Genomic DNA, 20580 nt, shown 5'->3' with positions numbered 1-20580 from the left:
AAGTATTTATATGAAGACCACCAGGCTCTTGCTTTGGGCAGCAGAGTCCTGCTTTCACATAAATATTGACCCATTCTTAAAAGGTAAATGTGGAAGTTTAAAATTTCCTTCTTGTTTTTGCTACAATCTGAAACTCTTCTTGAGACACACTTACCAGTGACAATGTAAAATTCATTAGGAGAAAAATTGTTGAGTTTTGCTTTTATGTTTCTTATTTAAGGTTGCGTACCTGGATTCCGTAAAGGCAATGTAGACCTTAAATTTTTTTTCTTAAAATCTAGAAATTTTTGTTATAGGGGTTAGCACAGTGTCTTAGTTATGAGTACAGACAGGATTTGAGTCCTGGCTATCTCACTTACTGTAGATCTCTGAGCATTTAATTTCTCTAAACCTCAATTTTCTCATACCTCAAATGGGAATAATAATAGCTCCTACCTCATAGAGTTGTTGCAAAGATTAAGTAAGATAATGTATATAAAGTACATAGATATATAGTAAATGTTTTACAAAAGGTAGCAATTATTATCATAGCAAGGCTCAAGATGGAGAAGAAATTATTTATATCATCTTTTTCTTTTCGGGGAGTCCAAAGAACCAGCTACAATTCCTCCTAGGGGAAAAAAAAAAAAATGGAGCTAAAAATAAGCCAGTTTAAATTGAGAGCCTAAAACCATACAATGCTATCTAATAGGCAGTATTATCTTCTTTTCACAGATAATAGGCAGTATTATCTTCTTTTCACAGAATTTTGAGGCAGGCAGAAGATTCTAGACTGCTCACTCTTAACTCACAAGTACACAAGATTTAACTCCCCTGGAAGTCCTCAAAGTTGACAAGTTGGGCCCTACGAAATGGAAATAAAATATTTTCTGGATAGCTTTTTCTGTGTTTTAAAGTAACAGCTTTAGTGAGATATGATTCACACACCATAGAATATATTCTTTTAAAGTGTAAGATTCAGTGACTTTAGTATATTCACAATGTTGTGGAACTATCACCACTATCTAAGTCCACATTTTCACTACCCCAAAAAGAAACCCCATACTCATTAGCAGTCATTCCCATTCCTCCTTCCTTCCAGCCCCTAGCAATCTGCTTTCTGTCTCTCTGAATATGCCTCTGCTGGACATTTCATATAAATGGAATCATACAACATGTGGTCTTTGTGTCTGGCTTCATTCACTTAGCATGGTGTTTTGAAGGTTCATCCATGTTTTAGCATTTATCAGTACTTCAGTTCTTTTTATAGCTAACTAATATTTAATGGTATAGATATACCAAATTTTATCTGTTTACCAGTTGCTGGACATTTGGGTTGTTTCCATTTTTATGGCCATTATGAATAATGCTGCTATGAATATTCATGTACAAGTTTTTACGTGGACATATGTTTTCATTTCTCCTAGGTGTATACCTAGGAGTGGAAGTCCTGGGTCATATGGTAACTTTATGTTTAACAACTTTATAAACGGCCAGACTGTTTTCCGAAGCAGCCACATCATTTTATATTCTCACCACCAACGTACAAGGGGTCCAATTTCTTCACATCCTTGCCAACACTTGTTATTGTCCATCATTTTGATTATAGCCATTATAGTGGTGTGAAGTGGTATCTCATTGGCTTTTTTAAATTAATAGACTTCATTTCTTAGGATAGTTTTAGGATTACAGAAAAACTGAGCAGAAAGTACAGAATTCCCATGTATCCCTTCCCCTCCACTGCTGCACACAGTTTTCTCCTGTTATTAACATTTTTTATTAGTGTGGTACGTTTGTTACAATTGAACTAATAATGATACATTATTATTAACTAATGTAACTATACTTTGCATTATGGTTCACTCTTTGAGCTGTACAGTTCTTTGGGCTTTGACAAATGCATCATGTCATGTATTCACCATTATAATATCATACAGAATTGTTTCATCACCCTAAAATGCCTATGTGTTTCACCTATTCATTCCTCCCTCCCTCTTCCCAAACCCCTGGAAACCACTGATCTTTTTACTATCTCCATAGTTTTGCCTTTTCCAGATTGTCATACAGAGTGGCTGTACCATTTTGCATTCTCACCAGCAATAAATGAGAGTTTCTGTTGCTCTTTCTCTTTGTCAGCATTTGGTATTGTTGGTGTTTTGGATTTTAGCCATTCTAACAGGTGTGTAATGGTATCTCATTGTTGTTTTAATTTGCGTTTCCCAAATGACATGTGATGTTGAGCATCTTTTCATGTTTATTTGCCACCTTTACATATTTTTTGGTATGTTGTCTTTCACATAGATCTTTTGCCTATTAAAAACTTAGATTGTTTTCTGATTGATGAGTTTTAACAGGTCTTTGTATATTTGAATACAAACCCATTATCAGACGTGTTTTGCAAATATACTCTCCCAGTTGTGGCCAATCCTTTCATTCTCCTAATAGTGTCTTTCATAGAACAGACTTTTTAAAATTTTAATGTAGTCCATCATATTAACTTTCTCTTTAATAGATCTGCTTTTGACGTTGTATCTAAAAAGCCAACGTTATCTAGATTTTCTCCTGTTATCTTCTAGAAGTTTTATAGTTTTGCATTTTACATTTAGGCCTGTGATCCATTTGGGGTTAATTTTTGTGAAAGGTGCAAGGTCTGTATCTAGATCCATTATTTTACATGTGGATATTCAGTTGTTCCGGCATAATTTTTTTCAAAAAAGGTTATAGTTTCTCCACTGAATTGCCTTTGCTCCTTTGTCAGAGATCAGTCGACTGTATTCATATGGGTTTATTATCTGGGCTCTCTATTGTGTTTTGTGGATCTACTTGTCCGTTCTTGCACCAATACCATACTGTCTTTATTAACGTAGTTTTATAGTAAGTTTTGAAGTCGAGTACTGTCAGTCCTCCAACTTTGTTCTTCTTCAATATTTTGTTGGCTGTTCTGGATCTTTTGCATATAAACTTTGGGATCAGTTTGTTGATAGCCACAAAACTTGGTGGGATTTTGTTTGGGATTGTGGTGAATCTATAAATCAAATTGGTTGTCACTATTGAGTCTACCTATCTGCAAATATGGAATATCTCTCCACTTATTTAGATCTTTGACTTCTTTCATCAGAGTTTTGTAGTGTTCTTCATATAGATCTTGCACATATTTTATTGATACCTAAGTATTTCTTCTTTATTTTTGGTGCTGATATAAATGGTGTTGTATTTTTAATTTCAAATTCCAATTGTTCATTGCTGATATATTAGAAAGCATTTGACTTATTTTTATTAACCTTGTATCCTATGACCTTGTTATAATTGCTTATTAGTTTTATGAGTCTTTTTTGTTGTTGGAAGTACGTTAATATTATATATATATTTTAAAAATCAGTAAGAAGGAGAGGAAAAAACCCTAAAACTATAAGCAAACTGAACAAATGAACCCAGTTGTATTGCAAGTGAATAACATAACCATATAGGGGAAAAAAACTAAGTAACTGCTAAACATGTCATTTGACTATATACAATTAGTTGAGTAGCAGGGTAAACAACTGCAAACAAATGCTGAACTCTTTTTAGAAGGTTTGTTGTAGTTGTATGAAAGAAGTAGTATGAAATTATTTGGGGTGTATAGTAGAATTGAGTAAATAAATATATTGATGTTGTTGGGAGCCAGGGTTCTCATTGTGGAAGAAGGCAAATACAGATACGGAATGGGGCAAAGCATGGAAAAAAAAGATCCTATGGGAGTACATTGGAATTGGAGATACCAGCATACACTCATGATTTCTAATACATTTTATATACACACACACATATGTATATTTGAACATGTGTGCTTACATACATATATATATATACTCCTAACATTGTCAGCTGAAAAGGCCTAGAAACATAAGACAATGAGCACATCTGGCATGCAGATATTGGTTACTAATACAGTTTCCCAACTAAAAGGAATCTGGGCTCCTGGTGGAAACTGTTGATTCCAGGGCTGAGGCAGGAAAGGTACAAGATGAGCCTGGAACAGTGTGTTATGCCAGAAATTGAAGAACTTAAAAAAAAAAAGTAAATTAGGGCATGTCAAGAGGACACAGGAGCCAACTTAAGGGGCTCCCAGTGACCAAATCTGGGATGATTTGAGTATCAAGATAACTAAGGGTAGTAATAAATTATAAGCCATTGAAAAATAGGAATTCTTTTGCCATGAAAGACAAAGGCTGAGGAAGGATAAGTACCAGATTAAAGGAGACTAAAGAAATTTGACAGCTAAATGCAATAAGTGATGCTGAACTGGATCTGATACTTCTTACTGAAGGAAAATATATGCTACAAAGGACATCATTGGCATCATTTCACAAAATTGGAGTACAGATAGTAGGTCACGGTATTGTACCATTGTTAAATTTCCTGAACTTGCTAATTCTACTGTAGATATTTACTGGACTCTTCTTGATTTTAGGAAATAGACTTTGAATTACTTAGGGATAATGCGGCATGATATGTGAAGCTTACTATAGGGATAATAGGGCATGATGTGTGAAGCTTACTATCAAATGTTCAGAAAAACAATTTGTGTGTGTGTGTGTATGCGTTGACTACTCAGTATGAATGCAAATGATAAATGGGGCAAAAAGTTAACAATTGGTGAATCTGGGTAGAGAGTATACAGAGTTTCTTTGTACAGTTCTTGCAACTTTTCTATAAGCTGGGAATTATTCCAAATAGAAGATTTTTAAAGTTTGGTGTTTGGCATGCACAAAATATTAAGGGTAATAGAGCAGACTTCTGAAAGCAGAAGGTTTGATAACGTCAAGCATTTTGAAGGACTGTTACGTGGAAGAAGGATTAAGACTTTGAATTTGGCTAATCTTATTTTGTGTCAGTCTGCTTTGTGTAATATTACAGCACATCCAAGAGCTCATGACTAGAATGAGAGGTAGGAGTTCTTTAAGCTTTATGGAGTCTTCTATATCATTCAGAACAGAAAAGTGCAAAGACTGGCGCTTCTAAAGGTTCTTCCGGTAGAGTGAATGAGTGAAAGGGACTGGGTGTAGGAAAATGGGAACTGGTGGCAACTTGAGAGCAATGTCCTCTCTAAAGACTTTCAAGTGCGATTAAAGACAAAACCACAACCCTGCATAGTACTGCTGTGCGTTGTGTCTGGCCTGGGAGTGGCCAGTTATGATCCCCTGATCTTACCTAATCCTCCTCTTTTTTTTTTTTTCAGGTGAGGAAATGGGTACCAAAAGTCACAAAGTGTGTGAGATAATGAAAGGTGTAAATGTGTGCATGTATATCGAAACACATCATATTTAATGAAAGAAATTAACATCCACACATTTGTACTTTTGTACAATTTTGGGTAATATATAATTTTAAGCTGTTTACAAATAACATGTAATGCTTCAAATATTACATAATGTTGATAATACATTTCTAGCAGAAATAAATATATTGCACTTAAAAAGAACTTCATTAGATGTTACTTTATAGTATTAGGCTTATAACTTCTTTTTTCATAAAACATTTCCCATGCCCTTCCCACCACCCCCAGCACACACACTTCATTACAGTGACTGTTCTCACGCAATTCGTTAAGCAAATGAACACAGCAAACAATAGAACTGTGATAGAGTCTACTAAAGAGGCTAGATCCAATTTTATCCTTTAGGAAATAGAAGACCTTCTTTTAGGTTTCTGAAACTAAGAAAAACAACAACTAAATACAGTATTTTAATGTACCAGAAGTAAAATACAACAAGTTGTATTTTTTGTCCAGATGTACTATTTCACCAAAATGTTTTTATTTTCTTATTATCAGGGGAGGAGATTGGAATTACCTAAGGGAGAGACAGAGAAATAAGGGCCAGAGAATACTTATGGATTATTTGTCTATCAGATATTTATAAATGAACCTTTGCGTATTTAGGCATGCTGAAGAAAGCTAAGTACTGGAATATTTTATTACTGGCATGGAATAGTAGTGAAGAAAGAATGTTATGATTTCCTAAAATTTTAAGAGTTTTTAACCTTCCCTTTGCTTGTTTACATAAAATCCTTACATTCTGAAATAATATAAAAATTTATAAAATCCATCCTCCACCCAAGCCTAGCTCTCTAAAGGAGCCAGCTGAAAATTTTTTCTGTCTAGTCTAAATTTATAGTATAATATTGTTTTGTTTGTAGTAATTATCAATTCCATACACATTTAATAATGAAAACAGTTTTCCTTACTTGGTCAATGGAAGATTGAGTAAAAATACTGTTTTTCTTGCCATATTTTATCCTGCACATTACATAACTGACTTTTTGAACCTTAGTTACTGAGTCATGGCTTGAGTTTGACTGTGTTTTTAATGAGGTGGTAAAGTCACTCCATTTACCTTATTTGAAGCTCATTTTTCTCTGTATAATTCAACTTAAATATAAGCAGGACAGCCTGAAAAGCTAATGTGAAATTCAGAATTGGGATAAATATCCTACTATCTCTATGAAAAATTCATAGGCAGTATGGGATGAAGATGCTTTGCTTCTAAGAATACTTATTCTTGGGCTTTTAGAGGGTTTCCTTTTATCCCCCAGGGTGGGGCATTGTGGCTGGAGAAGTGCAATTACAGAGATGCAGATAAGGGTGGAGAGAGGAGGTTTTGGAATATCCCACAAAGTCAATGTGACTCTTACACAGGGTGTTTACTAGATGATGCATCATAATCAGGAAGTGTCTTAATATCTCCTACTCTGTGCCCACCTACTAGAAATGGTGGTAGACCTTTAAGACAACATACCATTGTTATAAACTCAAAAGGACCAGCAATGTAATATAAATTCATTAATGTAGACCTTGTTACCTAATAATTTGTGATATGTTGGACACAAACTGGATATGTTTATCCTTTATACTGCCAAGGGTGGACAGAGGAGGGGGGAAGATTTACTAAGTAAAAGAAATAAATGAGCTTACTCAGAATTATTGATAAACGTTTTAAAAACATATCACATATGTAGAATCTACTAAGTTATGAATTAATTCTTTTGGGTTAGATAAAGCCATTCTGGCAGGGCCGCTTTTAAGCAGCACTATACGTTAGCCAAGCTTTTTAATACTGTAATATACCTGGGGGGGGACCCTGAATTTATTCCAAATATACCATAGCTCATGCTCTTTATTATTAAGTTGGCTTTGTCCCTAATTATCTAGTTCTTGCAATTGATTTTGGTAAAATAGACTTTAGAGTTTTAAATGTTAAATACCCAAGGAGTTAAGTAATAATCAACAAGCAGAAGAGCTCAGAAGAACCCTGGTGGGGTCATATATCTACCCCTGGTTTTCATGACTAGAGTGACTGATCAGGTTAAGCTCCATTTCACCTGTGTTTCTTCTTTCTTGTTCAAATAATACCAGATACTTAAAAAGTGTATCCAAGAATTTCAGGTGTGATTTTCCAAGAGCATGCTTTGGTGTCTTAGTCTTTGCTCTTCTCTAAGTGTGCTATTTTTATTCTTATATTGATTAATTACAAAATAAATTTATGAATTCAGGACGTACTAGCATAAAACCATATTTAACAAAAATATATAAACCTACTTTGAGACACACCAATTGGGAAAAATGTCAAAATAGTATTAAAATGATCCTTTCATGCTCGTTGAAAAGAAAATTCAGATATGGATTTGCTTTAGTAGACCAGTCATTTATTAGGGTATTAAGTAGTATCATGTAAAATAGTATTTACTTTTGTTATTCCTGCTTTAAGTAGCAGTACTCTGTATTAAAAGCACTGACAACAGGCCAACTATTAAACATTAAATCCCTATCCGAAGCTCTGTGGATATTTACTTTAAACATTATGTATAACTACTTTTTTAAAGAAACGCACATCTGTGCTGTGTTTGAAAACAAACTACCTGCGGATACTATAGCATAACATGCAAGAAGTTAGAAATAAGCCTACAGTGTCTGCCATAGGACTTTGAGATGTTTGGTTAACATATGGAGAAGCTGGTGCTTCTCCATAACCAAACCTTGGAATACAGTGGAGAAAGTCAATTGCAAGTTCCAACAATAGCATCACTTAGACAGGTTGTGCCAATTGTACCTTGTTTCATAGGCTGGAAATGCCCAAGAAAGTCATTTGATATGGAAAAGCCTAACATTAAAACAACCAAATAAAATCCCACTTGAGTTTGATGTGATAAGTATATTAACATTTGACTTCCAAATACACGTCTACTCTCAGCAGCAAGATTTCCCATCTCTTTGAACAGATTCAATACTTTCGTAGTCAGAACGAAGTAGAATGAATATTACATTAAAAACTAAGAATATTGGGGAGCTTTGTGAAGAAGACAGGTTAAATTCTATAGCTAGAATGCATTATATCTAAAATTGAAGGACTACAAACTTCATTAAACCTCTGTTATTAGGGAAAAGAACTGTTGCAAAATGCCAAATGTACTACCCTGATTGTAAATGCTTAGATATATATGGCTCAAAAATAATACAGATGTTATATATAACTACAATATAGTTAATTACTATTATAAATATTAAAAGAAGGCTTAAGAAGATAGCAAGAGTTGAAAATAAAGTGGATAAATCCTTTAGATTTACTTATAAGCATTTCCAATGTTTCAGTCAGGGTGTCACTGAGTTAACATGCAATTTCATATTATGGACCTAGAAAAATGGTAGAATTACTGAATGTAATACAGTGAGAAAAAAGGGCCAATCAGATAGATGGACACATACCTATTCATGACCAAAGGTTAAGTGGTGGCTATATGGGCATTTAGAATGGTCATTCATAAATCCTTGTCAATCAGTGGCAGCAGCTAATCAAACAACGAAGCAGATTTACTGAAAATGAGAATTTGGCCTGGTGCATTTTAACATCCATAAGGTCTCCCAAAGCTGAAGTAAAAATGAAGGGAGCTTTGGTATCCACGGCAGAAAAATTCCTTTTAGAATAGGGCAACCATCTGTTTATTGTAGTGAAAGAAAGTCTCATGCGTCAAGGTGTAGAGACTTTAAAGTGTCCCTCAGTGAATAAATCAGCAGTGTATTTAGAATGCAGCCCAGAAAAATAAAACCTCAGTTTTATTTGTATATGGAAGATTTTTCCTACACAAATGGCAAGTAATTGCAAGAAAGAGAATTAGAAAGAAAGAAAAGGCTGTGAAAAAGAACTTGTCAGGTACTGGCCCTTCAATATTACAGAAAGAACTTTGTGAAGTCATTACCACCTATTCATCCACAAAATAGGATGCATTAGCATTATCTCAGCTCCTTCCCCAGCAGACTACCACAAAGGAAAACTAAACATGCTTAAGCTACAGCACTACAAATACTTCTCTATTGGCTCTCATTTCTATAGGGAGAAATGGACTTCAGTTAGTCATTATGCATTATGGTATGTTATATAGTATTGCCTCTTTGAAGATTCTTTTAACCTGTGGAAAGTAGAAAGAAAACCTATACATGTTGACTTTATACATTACTGCAATGACACAGCATTTTTAACCACTAGGAATAATGCATCTTAAGATTCATCTGCCTTGTATTATTAAACTTTCTTGGTACATTGATATCCAATAGTTGCGGGACTTAGGTTGGCTAAGAACTTTACACTGATTCTCTCTCAAAGCCAAAAGCTGTCCCCCACTACAGATGAATCCTGGTCCATGGTGCTTTCCCTCAGTGGTAGGTTTTATTGTGAGTCCAGCTCTCCTCTTTAATAGGTCCCATGTCTCCTGGAGAGCCCCGGCTCCAACACCCCACATCCCACCCACCCAACCCTGTCTTATATTTCCATACCCATTTGCACATTCTGGATCTGGATTCTCCGGTTTTTAGAAGAGTCATACAAATGGCGTCATCACAGCAGAGGAATGGCGCAGTCCTTGGATAGCAGCATAGGGCCCCTGCTGAAAGTAGTGATGATACCGGGGCATGTGGAATGAGGGGAATGTCGGGCCACTCCCCTGCATGGAGCTGGCAATGGCCGATGGGGTTAGAGGCATCCCAAGTCGGCTATATGGTGGCAGAGAGCCCTGTATAGGGTGAGGAATGGGTGTCGCTATGGATGCTGTGCTGGTGCCAAGAGCAGTCAGGGACTGTGGGTGCTGAAATCCAGGAAAACTGGATGAAGATGATACCCAGGAACTGAGAGACAAATTATCAGATGTTGTAAAGGCTGACCCTGAAAGGAAAAAAAAAATCTCATTAGACTGGAAACTCTACTTCAGTGTGCAAATCAAGAATTACATTATCTGAACAAATACTGTATGCTAACACATATATATGGAATCTTAAAAAAAAAAAAAAAGGGGCTGAAGAACCTAGGGGCAGGACAGGAATAAAGATGCAGACATAGAGAATGGACTTGAGGACACGGGGAGGGGGAAGGGTAAACTGGGACGAAGTGAGAGAGTGGCGTGGACATATATACACTACCAAATGTAAAATAGATAGCTAGTGGGAAGCAGCTGCATAGCACAGGGAGATCAGCTTGGTGCTTTGTGACCACCTAGAGGGGTGGGATAGGGAGGTTGGGAGGGAGCCGCAAGAGGGAGGAGATATGCGGATATATGTATATGTAAAGCTGATTCACTTTGTTATACAGCAGAAACTAACACACCATTGTAAAGCAATTATAGTCCAATAAAGATGTCAAAAAAAAAAAGAATTACATTATCTGCAAGGGTCAATTTTATTTTTAAAAATATGTAATAGATCTATAATTTAAAAGAGAGACAGGTTAAATCATGAGGCATATCTAGCTTTCCACACAAAAAGATATCATTTATACCATATATGGAAAAGAGAATTTACTGACTTAACTCAATAGATGGCCTGCATACTCCCTGAGAGTGGCCAAAACACTAGCACCCTGCCTGAAGGTAATGACCTGATTCCCTTTAAAGGACTTCCAAATAGCTGATATCTGTCTTAACCTCTGTAGCATCCCTGTAAGTAAGGCTGGACAGACAAGCCTCAACGAAGCTACCTGGTTTCCAAAGCCACTATGAAAACCCACAAGACTGTTTTTCTTTTTTTTTTCTTTAGCTTCTGTAACTCTTTTCTTTTGGAAATGATGAGAACATTTACTATGTTGATTACATTTAAGACAGATACACAAAATCCAAACACATTTTAATATGCCAGTTCTACTCAGCATAGCTGAGTCATGTGGAAACAATAAGCACTGTCAAAAATAAAGCATAAATACTTAGAAATTACTCTAAAAAGAAATGCATGATACTTATTTTAAGTTTTTCACACGACTCTATTGAAATAGAGATGTAAGGAAAGATTTTAATAATTGGAGACACATGCCATATTCTTGGATGAAAAATAAAAATTTTTTAAAAGTCATTTATTCCCAAATTAATTTATGGGTTGAGTGTAAAGCCAATGAAATGCCAATGTTTTTTCCCTCTTCAACTCGATTCTCAAAATTATCAGGACAAATAATGACAGAATTTTAAATTTTTTAAAATTATAACAAGGATAGATTTTCCCTACCAGATACAAAAATATGTTATCATGTTATAAAAACAAAATAATGCATTTATGAAAATAGCATAGTACTGAGCAAGATGAGAAGCCACATCAATAGAAAAGAACAAATTGTCACAATACAAGATAAAATATATATGTATATTGTATTTATCATATATTTAGTATATAATAATATACTAAGTAATAATGGTAATATACATCATTACAAACTATCAGGAATGACAGCTTAGTGTCCATAATTTTTTATTAGATATTTGACAAGTTGCAAGAGTAAGTTTTTCTTATATCACAGTATCCAGAAGTTGAAACAAAAGTCATTACAAACTATCAGGAATGACAGCTTAGTGTCCATAATTTTTTATTAGATATTTGACAAGTTGCAAGAGTAAGTTTTTCTTATATCACAGTATCCAGAAGTTGAAACAAAAGTTGACACTGAATTTTCCAGTTGTATAATTACTAGTAGCTCATCTGGATTTACCTATAAGAGATGTCATATGTTCTGACTGTTTATGCTATTCCATATCATGAACATAAAAATATGACAGAGGACTCTCCCCATGTGAACATCCCTGTGCCTGGGCACCCCCCTCTGGTTTCTTTTCTCTGGCCTCCCAGATGCAGAGGGCTCCTCTTTGAACATCTGCAGCAGAGGAACTTTTTAGTACTCCGCTATTCTCACCACCTGGGGCACCACCTCTACACAATGTGTTCACTAGGAGAATCTTCTTTTTAAAAGTGTTTTCCATTCTAGTCATTGATCCTAATAAGATATTCCTGATATAAGTAAAATAGATATATTCCCTGATTTTCAGATTGTAAAACTGAGGTTGAGGAAGACTAAGGGGCCACCCCCAAAGTCCAATAGCTCTTTGGTAGTAGATCACAGACAAATAACTCCTGGGCCCTGACTCAGAGGCTCAGTGTCCTTTTACTGGAAAACAAACTACAGGAAAGCTTTAGGCAGCATCATCACTTAAGATGCAAAGGCAAAATAATGATCAGCCTCAGGCTGTCCCTTCCTGAAGAGGCTTCTGAAATACTTTGGGGCAGTCTCTCCCCTGAGGGCTAGAAGTCCCATCACCTCCCTGCCCGGCAGTTGCGTAGCCCAGAAGCAGTCTTACCTCGATTCTGTGTCGTCTGAACCTCATCCCCCAGCACATCCTCTTCTCCTCCGTAGGTACGGATGGGTGAGCGGGCATAGGAGTGTTTCTGAATCAGGCTCTCCACACTTTCCCTAGATTAGAGAGTGACACATCCTGAGTAAACTAAAAAGTTAAGTACTCAGAGAAGGAGAGGAGTCTTAAAGATGATTTACCAGTCAGTAAAACCATTTTCTCAGCCAAAAGACCACGACTTCAGTAAGGAATCCGCCTTCCAATGCAGGGGACGCAGTTTCTATCCCTGGTCGGGGAACTAAGATCCCACATTCCACAGGGCAACTAAGCCCACATGCCACAACTACTGAGCTCACTCACGCGTCTCAACTAGAGAGCCCACGTGCCACAAACTACAGAGCCCATGCGCTCTGGAGCCCGTGTGCCACAACTAGAGAAGAGAAAACCCACAGGCCACACGTTTCTAGTGTTCTAGAAAACTAGAGAGAAGCCCGAGCACCACAATGAAGAGCCTGCACATCGCAACTAAGACCCGCCGCAGCCCAATAAATAAATAAATAAAATATATTAAAAAAAAAATGCCACCACTTCAGGGAAAGATAACTTTCAAAACATGCATGTTTATTTCATTGTAGATGCCTCAGAAACATGACCTCAGGCATATAAATACAAGAAACCTAACTGGACAGGATAAGGACAATTCCCTGAAATTCTACAAAATTAGGGTCAAAGGTGAACAAGGAGCTATAAAACCTGACCATAGGAATATGGAGTTTAATGATGTGAAAAAATGACTGGTGAATTTACTACAAGGAGCTGCAATCCTGTGACTTCATCAGCTAATGAACACAAAACACTCACCTGATACGAACTGCACTGATTGAGTTCATCTGATGAAATACTGGCCCAAAGTTCAGAATATCATTCGTCATAAAAAAGACTCAATGTTCACTAATAAACCTAGTAAGTGCATAGAGTATATGACAATATGGGTAGTATGGATAGTGGCCACTTTGAGATTCTTGTTGCTTTAAGACTGAAAATTATGGAAAACCTATGAAGGACACATAAAGGGCCACTAGGGAATTGAAGCCCCCAAATAAATTGGTGCATTGTCTTTGTAGATGGTCTTTCTCTTGCAATATAGTCTAAAAACTAAAGAGTGTTGTTAACTTTCAGAACAAAAATTATTTTGGTGTTTGCCAGTTCAACCTGCTGCCATTAAGCGAGAAAAACACCAGATAAAGAGGTTTTTTTTAAAATTAATTAATTATTTTGGCTGCATTGGGTCTTCGTTGCTGTGCACAGGCTTTCTCTAGTTGCGGTGAACAGTGGCTACTCTTCATTGTGGTACATGGGCTTCTCATTGCGGTGGCTTCTCTTGTTGTGGAGCACGGGCTGTAGGCATGCAGGCTTCAGTAGTTGTGGCATGCGGGCTTCAGTAGTTGCAGTACATGGGCTCAGTAGTTGTGGCTCACCGGCTCTAGAGCGCAGGCTCAGTAGTTGCGGCGCACAGGCTTAGCTGCTCCACGGCATGTGGGATCTTCCCAGACCAGGGCTTGAACCCGTGTCCCCTGCATTGGCAGGTGGATTCTTAACCACTGCGCCACCTGGGAAGCCCCCAGCTAGAGTTTAGCCAAATGATTTCTTTGCCAAAAATGGAAGTTGGTAACAGGTTAGCTTATACAGTATACATCTCCAAGAATAGCTGTGGCCTAAAGACCAACATCAAATTAACCACCAAAGGACAAAAAAAGGATTTTTAAAAAGTGTGTTGAATAAAGGACAAACCGAACACCAAATTTCATCTTGAGGGGATAAGGAAAGCAAATAAAATGTCATAATAACTTTTCAAAATGTAATACTTGTCAACATTTCACAGAGATATACAGACTTTACCTGTGAAAAAATACTAATAGTGAATTTGGTGTTCTAGAAAGCTTGTATACTCACACAGATTATAAAGCATTGTGTCATATTATATAGCATGCAAGTGAAGATTTAAAGGTATGCCTAAAAAAAAAATTAATTCTAACAACTACTCAAGTTATATCTTTACTCCCAAAAGGTTTTAAAATAAGCATACAGTACCACCTCATGCAGCCAAAATCACTGGGATCAGGCAAAATCCAGATCCAGTGGATTAACATGTAGGTGTTTAAAAAAATGAGGCCATTCCATATTTATTGATATGGAATGATCACCAAGACATATTAAGTGAAAAAAGTTAAGTACAGAACAGTGTATAAAGTTTGCTACCATTTGTGAATTTAAAACAAGAAATATGTATGTTTGTATATGCACAATATTTCCAGAATGTTCCAGTTCCCAGAACAGGAAGTGGCCTAGAATAGGTTTTCTCTATAGTGTGGAACTAGGGGCCTACTGGAGCAATGATTCCCAAATTTGTCCCAAATACACTTGAGTTACCTAAAGCTCTTAAAAAAACAACAACTATATTGAGGTAAAATTAATGTACAGTAAGTGGCATATATTTAAATTGTACAATTTGATCGATTTGGGCTTACGTGACCAGTGACACCACCACCACAAGTTAGATAATAAATGTATGTAACACCTCCAAAAGTTTCCTCATGCCCATCATGCTCCCTGGTCTCCACCCCAACATACTTTTCCAAGGAAAACACTAGTATGATTTCTGTTCCTACCCATTAGTTTGTGTCTTCTAAAATTTTTTAAAAATGAAATCGTGCCTTATGTGTATCTTTTTATCTGGCTAAATTACTTTGAGATTCACATATCAATAGTTCATTCTTTCTTATTCTGAGTAGCATTCTATTGTATGGACGTACTATAGTCTGTTTATCTGCTGATGGACATTTGCATTGTTTCTAGTTTTTAACTGTTACACATGCCGCTGCTGCATATATTAATGAATATTTTTAAATATACATATGATTTCCGTTCTTTTGGGAAGATGCCTAGGAGTGGAATGGCTGTATTGTATGGTTGGTATATGTGTAATTTTTTAAGAAACTGCCAACCTATTTTCCAAAGCAGTTGTATCATTTATTTTAGTATTCCCACTCAGCAGTGTATGAGAGTTCCATTCCTCCACATTCTCACCAACACTTGGTGTGATCAGTCTTTTTAATTTTAGCTATTCTAATACACATGTACTAGTATGTCATCATAGTTTTAATTTGCGTTTCCGTAATGACTAAGATGTTGCACATCTTTTTATGTGCTTATTTGCTTCTATATATTAACTTTGGTAAAACTGTTCAAATATTTTGTTCATTTTAAAAATTAGGTTGTTTCCTTATTATTGAGTTTTGAGATTTCTTTATATATTCGGGATGCTTGTCCTTTATAGGATGTATGACTTGCAAATATTTTCTCCCAGGCTGTGGCTTGTCTTTTCATCTTTAACAGTGTCTTTTAAACAGCAGAAGTTTTTAATTTTTATGAAGTCCAATTTATTGTTTGCAATTTTATGGATGCTTTTGCTATACTATCCCAGAATCTTTGCCTAAACCAAGACCATAAAAGTTTCTCTTAATTTTCTTTTCTAGAAGTTCTTATAGTTTTAGGTTTCACATAATGATATATAATTTGCCTTGAGTTGATTTTGTATAAGCATGAGGTATGGATGGATGTTCATTTTTTGCTTATTGATAGCCAACTATTCCAGCACTATTAGTTGAAAAGATGAGCCCGTCTACCACTGAATTACCACTGCATCTTTGTCAAAAAAAATCTTCTTCCTCTTTTTGCCTTCTTTTAGGTTATATTTTATAATTCCATTTCATCTCCTTTGTTGGGTTTATTATTTATAACTTTTGGTTTTTTAGTGGTTGATTTAGTGTTCACAGTAAATATCTTTAACACATCACAATCTGCTTGGCAAGTGATAGTTACCACTTTAAGTATAAGACTCACAATAATATTACTTTTATTTCTCTCTTCTAACCTTTGTACCATTCTTGTCAAACATTTTACTTTTACAGAAACCCCACACTACACTGTTATTTTTTTGTCTAAACAGTTAATTATATTTTAAAAGATTTGAATAATATGAAAAAGATTGATCTACTTATTCTTGTAGTTACCATTCCCACTGTCCTTCATTCCTTTGAGTAGATCTAGGTTGACATCTGATATAATTCTCCTTCTACCTGAAGGACTTCCTTTAACGTATCTGTAGTGCAATTTTGTGTGTCTGAAAGTCTTCATTTTGCTTTTTTTTTTTTTTTAACATTTTTGCTGGGTATAAATTTCTAGGTGAGCAGACTTTTTTCTTTCTGTACTTTTAGAAATGTTGCTCCACTGTCTCCTCATTTACTTTGTTTCTGACTAGAAACCTGCTGTCATCCTTATCTTATGTACTATGTCTTTAATTCCCTGGTTGCTTTCAATATTTTCTACACTGGTTTGGAGCAATTTGATTATGATGTGCCTTGGTGTTATTTCTTTATTTTATTTTATTTTTTAATTTTATTTAGTTATGGCTGTGTTGGGTCTTCATTTCTGTGCGAGGGCTTTCTCCAGTTGCGGCGAGCGGGGGCCACTCTTCATCGCGGTGCGCGGGCCTCTCAGTATTGCGGCCTCTCTTGTTGCGGAGCACAGGCTCCAGACGCGCAGGCTCAGCATTGTGGCTTACGGGCCTAGTCGCTCCTCGGCATGTGGGATCTTCCCAGACCAGGGCTCGAACCCATGTCCCCTGCATTAGCAGGCAGATTCTCAACCACTGCGCCACCAGGGAAGCCCTGTGTTATTTCTTAATGCTTCTTGAGCTTGGGTTTGTTGGCCCTCTTTGGATTGTGTGTTTTTAGTTGTTATTAAATTTGGAAAATTTTTGAACATTATTTCTTCAAATATAATTCTTCCTTCATCTCCCCATCCACCTTTTAGGGGCTCCAATTCTCCAGTTACACATATATTAGACTGTTTAAAGTTTCCCCACAACTCACTGATACTCTTCATTTTTTAAAATTTATCTTTGCTCTGTTTTATTTTGGATAGTTTCTATTGCTGTGTCTTAAAGTTCTCTAATATTTCATCTGCAACATCTAATCTGCCATTAGTCCCATCCAGTGTATCTTTCATTTTATACATTATAGTTTTCATCTTTAGAATTTTGACAACAAGGTCCTAATGTATAGCACAGGGAACTAGATTCAATATCCTGTGATTAAACCATAATAGAATTTTGATTTGGATCACTTGGGCCTCTTCCATGTCTCTACTTAATTTTTGGCTATTTGGAATACAGTTATAATAACTGTTTCAATGTCCTTGTCTGCTAATTGTAATATTTGTGTCAGTTCTGGGTTATTTTCAATTGGTTAATTTATGGGTTATATTTTTCTACTTCTTTGCATTTCTGGTAATTTTTAATTGGATGTCAGACGTGAATTTTATCTTGGTGGTTGCTGGGTATTTCTGTATTCTTATAAATATTCTTGAGCTTTGTTCTAGGATATAGTTAAGTTATTTGGAAATAAGTGATCGTTTGGGGTCTTGCTTTCAAGATATGTTAGGTAGAACTGGAATACTGTTTAGTCTAGGACTAATTTTTTTCTCACTATTAAAGCAAAACCCTACTGAGTATTCTATCAAATGCCCTGCAAATTGCAAGATTTTCCAGTCCATCTAGTTAGAACAGGCATTATTTTTATCCCTGTATGGACACTAGGTACTGTTTCCGCCAATCTTTTCAGGTGCTCCCCTCCCCCCAACCTCTGGTAGTTTCCTCACACATGTGCTAGTCAGCTCCCAGCTGAACACTCAAGAGGGACCCCCTGTAGGACTTTGGTATTCTCTTCTCCTGTGGTGTGTCCTGTGGATTCTCACTGTTTGCTCTCATTGAACTCTCAGCTCTGACTGCTCAACTCAGGGAGTCTGCCAGGCTCAGCCTGTATTCTCCCTCCCTGTGCCATGGCCTAGATACTCTCTCAGACTCTAAGCTGGGTCCATCATAGGGCTCACCTCATTTGTTTCCCATCTTTCAGGGATTACTGTCTTTTGTTGCCTTGTGTCCAGTATCATTTAAAAAAGCATTGTTTCATATATTTTGTGTGTTTCTTAGTTATTTAAGGCAAGAGGTTATATTTGGTCCTTGTTGCTTTACCTTTACCTGAAGCAAAGTCTGTCCTGAGGCTCTTCTAAAAATTCCAAAACCAGGTCATACCCACAGATCAAGTAAATAAGAATCTATGGGGTGGGACACAGGCTTCAGTAATTGGTAAATCTCCCCAGGTGGTTCTAGTGGAGGAGAAGGTGTGTGATGGATACTTTTCTCCATATATGCCTCTGTACCATTTGAACTTTGGACATGTTTATTCAAAATTAATTACAAATCATAAACTATCATAAGAAATGGTAGGGCTTCCCTGGTGGCGCAGTGGTTGAGAATCTGCCTGCCAATGCAGGGGACACAGGTTCGAGCCCTGGTCTGGGAAGATCCCACATGCCGCAGAGCAACTAGGCCCGTGAGCCACAATTACTGAGCCTGTGCGTCTGGAGCCTGTGCTCCACAACAAGAGAGGCCGCGATACTGAGAGGCCCGCGCACCGCGATGAAGAGTGGCCCCCACTTGCCGCAACTAGAGAAAGCCCTCGCACAGAAACGAAGACCGAACACAGCCATAAATAAATAAATAAATAAATAAATAAATAAATAAATAAATAAATAAAAGAAATGGTAACGTACCAATGGACAAAAAGAGAAGAACTGCTGGTCTAACGCTGATACTTGGGGAACTTATAATGAATTGATAAAACTCATTATCATGCTGATTTTTATATCAGTATAGTAAATGCATTGGAGGCAATGTGGTATATGGGAAATTTCATGGGCTTTAAAGTCACTCATCAAATGGATGAATGGATAGATGAGTTTATGGACCACCTAAAACCATTTTCACATTCTAGTTTTGTTACTTCGTTAATCTCTCTTCATCTGTAAATTGGGAAGTCATTCATTCATCCCCCCAAAAATTATTTAGCACCTTTTATGAACAAGGCACTATTCTAGGAATTATGGAGACAGCAGTAAGCAAAACGTAAAAATCCCTGCCTAATGGGGGAGAGGGCTGGGGGAGAGGGAGAAAGATGATAAGAAAAATATGTAGAAAAATGTGTAGCATATTAGATGATGATGATAGTGCTATGGAAAAATAAAAGTAAAGCAAATAATAGTGATAAGAACTATAACTATGAGAATTAAATGAGATAAGGCATTGGAATTGCTCAAAGTGTCTGGCACATAGGAGGTACTCAGTAAATATTAGTGCCCTATAAAAGTATATCTAAAGCAGGTAAAAATTCTATTCTTTTAGATTATATTTTTTTCCAATTTATTTCACCCATATGAATAATCCTAATTCAGAATAACGTGATCCAAACAGGAGGATTTTTCTCAGTGATTGAATGTAAAAGTCAGCAGAAAACTTGAAAAGTACGTTATTTGCAGTTCTATTATAAAATTATACCTATCATAAAATATAACATTAAGCTTTAATGAGTCCATATCACCTGTTTAAAAGTGTAACCTGTTTTTAAAGATCCCGTGAACTTGTTGAATCCCTTGAGTTGGACTTGTTGACATGAAAATATTTTATCATTTACTAAGAGGCACCAGTAAATGCAGAAATTAACAGAAAGGGTAACTTGGCATGACATGGACCCTAACTAATCAATTTGCCAACTGCCATATATTTTAAGCTTTATATGCCCACACTCTGGTAATGTTGGACCCCTGTAGCCTTAACAGCTGAGTCACTTACTCAAGGACTTAATTCACTGTAATATTAGAGCATGACTGTCTTTTTGGGTAACTTGGGTCATTAAGAAGAGCGTCAATTGAGATGAGTAACCCATAATAAAATGACAACTATAGCATACATTCAAGCTGATGTCCTTTCAGTCTAAGCCATGTGTCATACTGTTAATATTTAAAATGAACTTAGAAAAGAATTAGGTGGTCATTTTCACATGAGGAAAGAAC

The 20580-nt window shown here is 36.3% G+C and overlaps 1 protein-coding gene across 1 annotated transcript in view; it reads right to left on the bottom strand.

The window, feature by feature from the left end:
- Positions 1 to 5364: 5364 nt before the first annotated feature.
- TBX20 (T-box transcription factor 20) overlaps positions 5365 to 20580 on the bottom strand; it is a 56572-nt gene continuing 41356 nt past the window's right edge. The window contains exons 7-8 of the mRNA XM_036864558.1: positions 12616 to 12728; positions 5365 to 10169 (exon numbers count right to left, since the gene is read on the bottom strand). Of these exons, the coding sequence (XP_036720453.1) occupies positions 9829 to 10169; positions 12616 to 12728 (454 nt within the window). The 3' untranslated portion in view covers positions 5365 to 9828. The remainder of the gene's footprint in view (positions 10170 to 12615; positions 12729 to 20580) is intronic.

This window comes from Balaenoptera musculus, chromosome 9 (assembly GCF_009873245.2).
Source record: "Balaenoptera musculus isolate JJ_BM4_2016_0621 chromosome 9, mBalMus1.pri.v3, whole genome shotgun sequence".
NCBI lineage: Eukaryota > Metazoa > Chordata > Mammalia > Artiodactyla > Balaenopteridae > Balaenoptera > Balaenoptera musculus.
The sequence above is the reverse complement of the archived record's forward strand: the minus strand, read 5'-3'. Positions and strand labels throughout refer to the sequence as shown.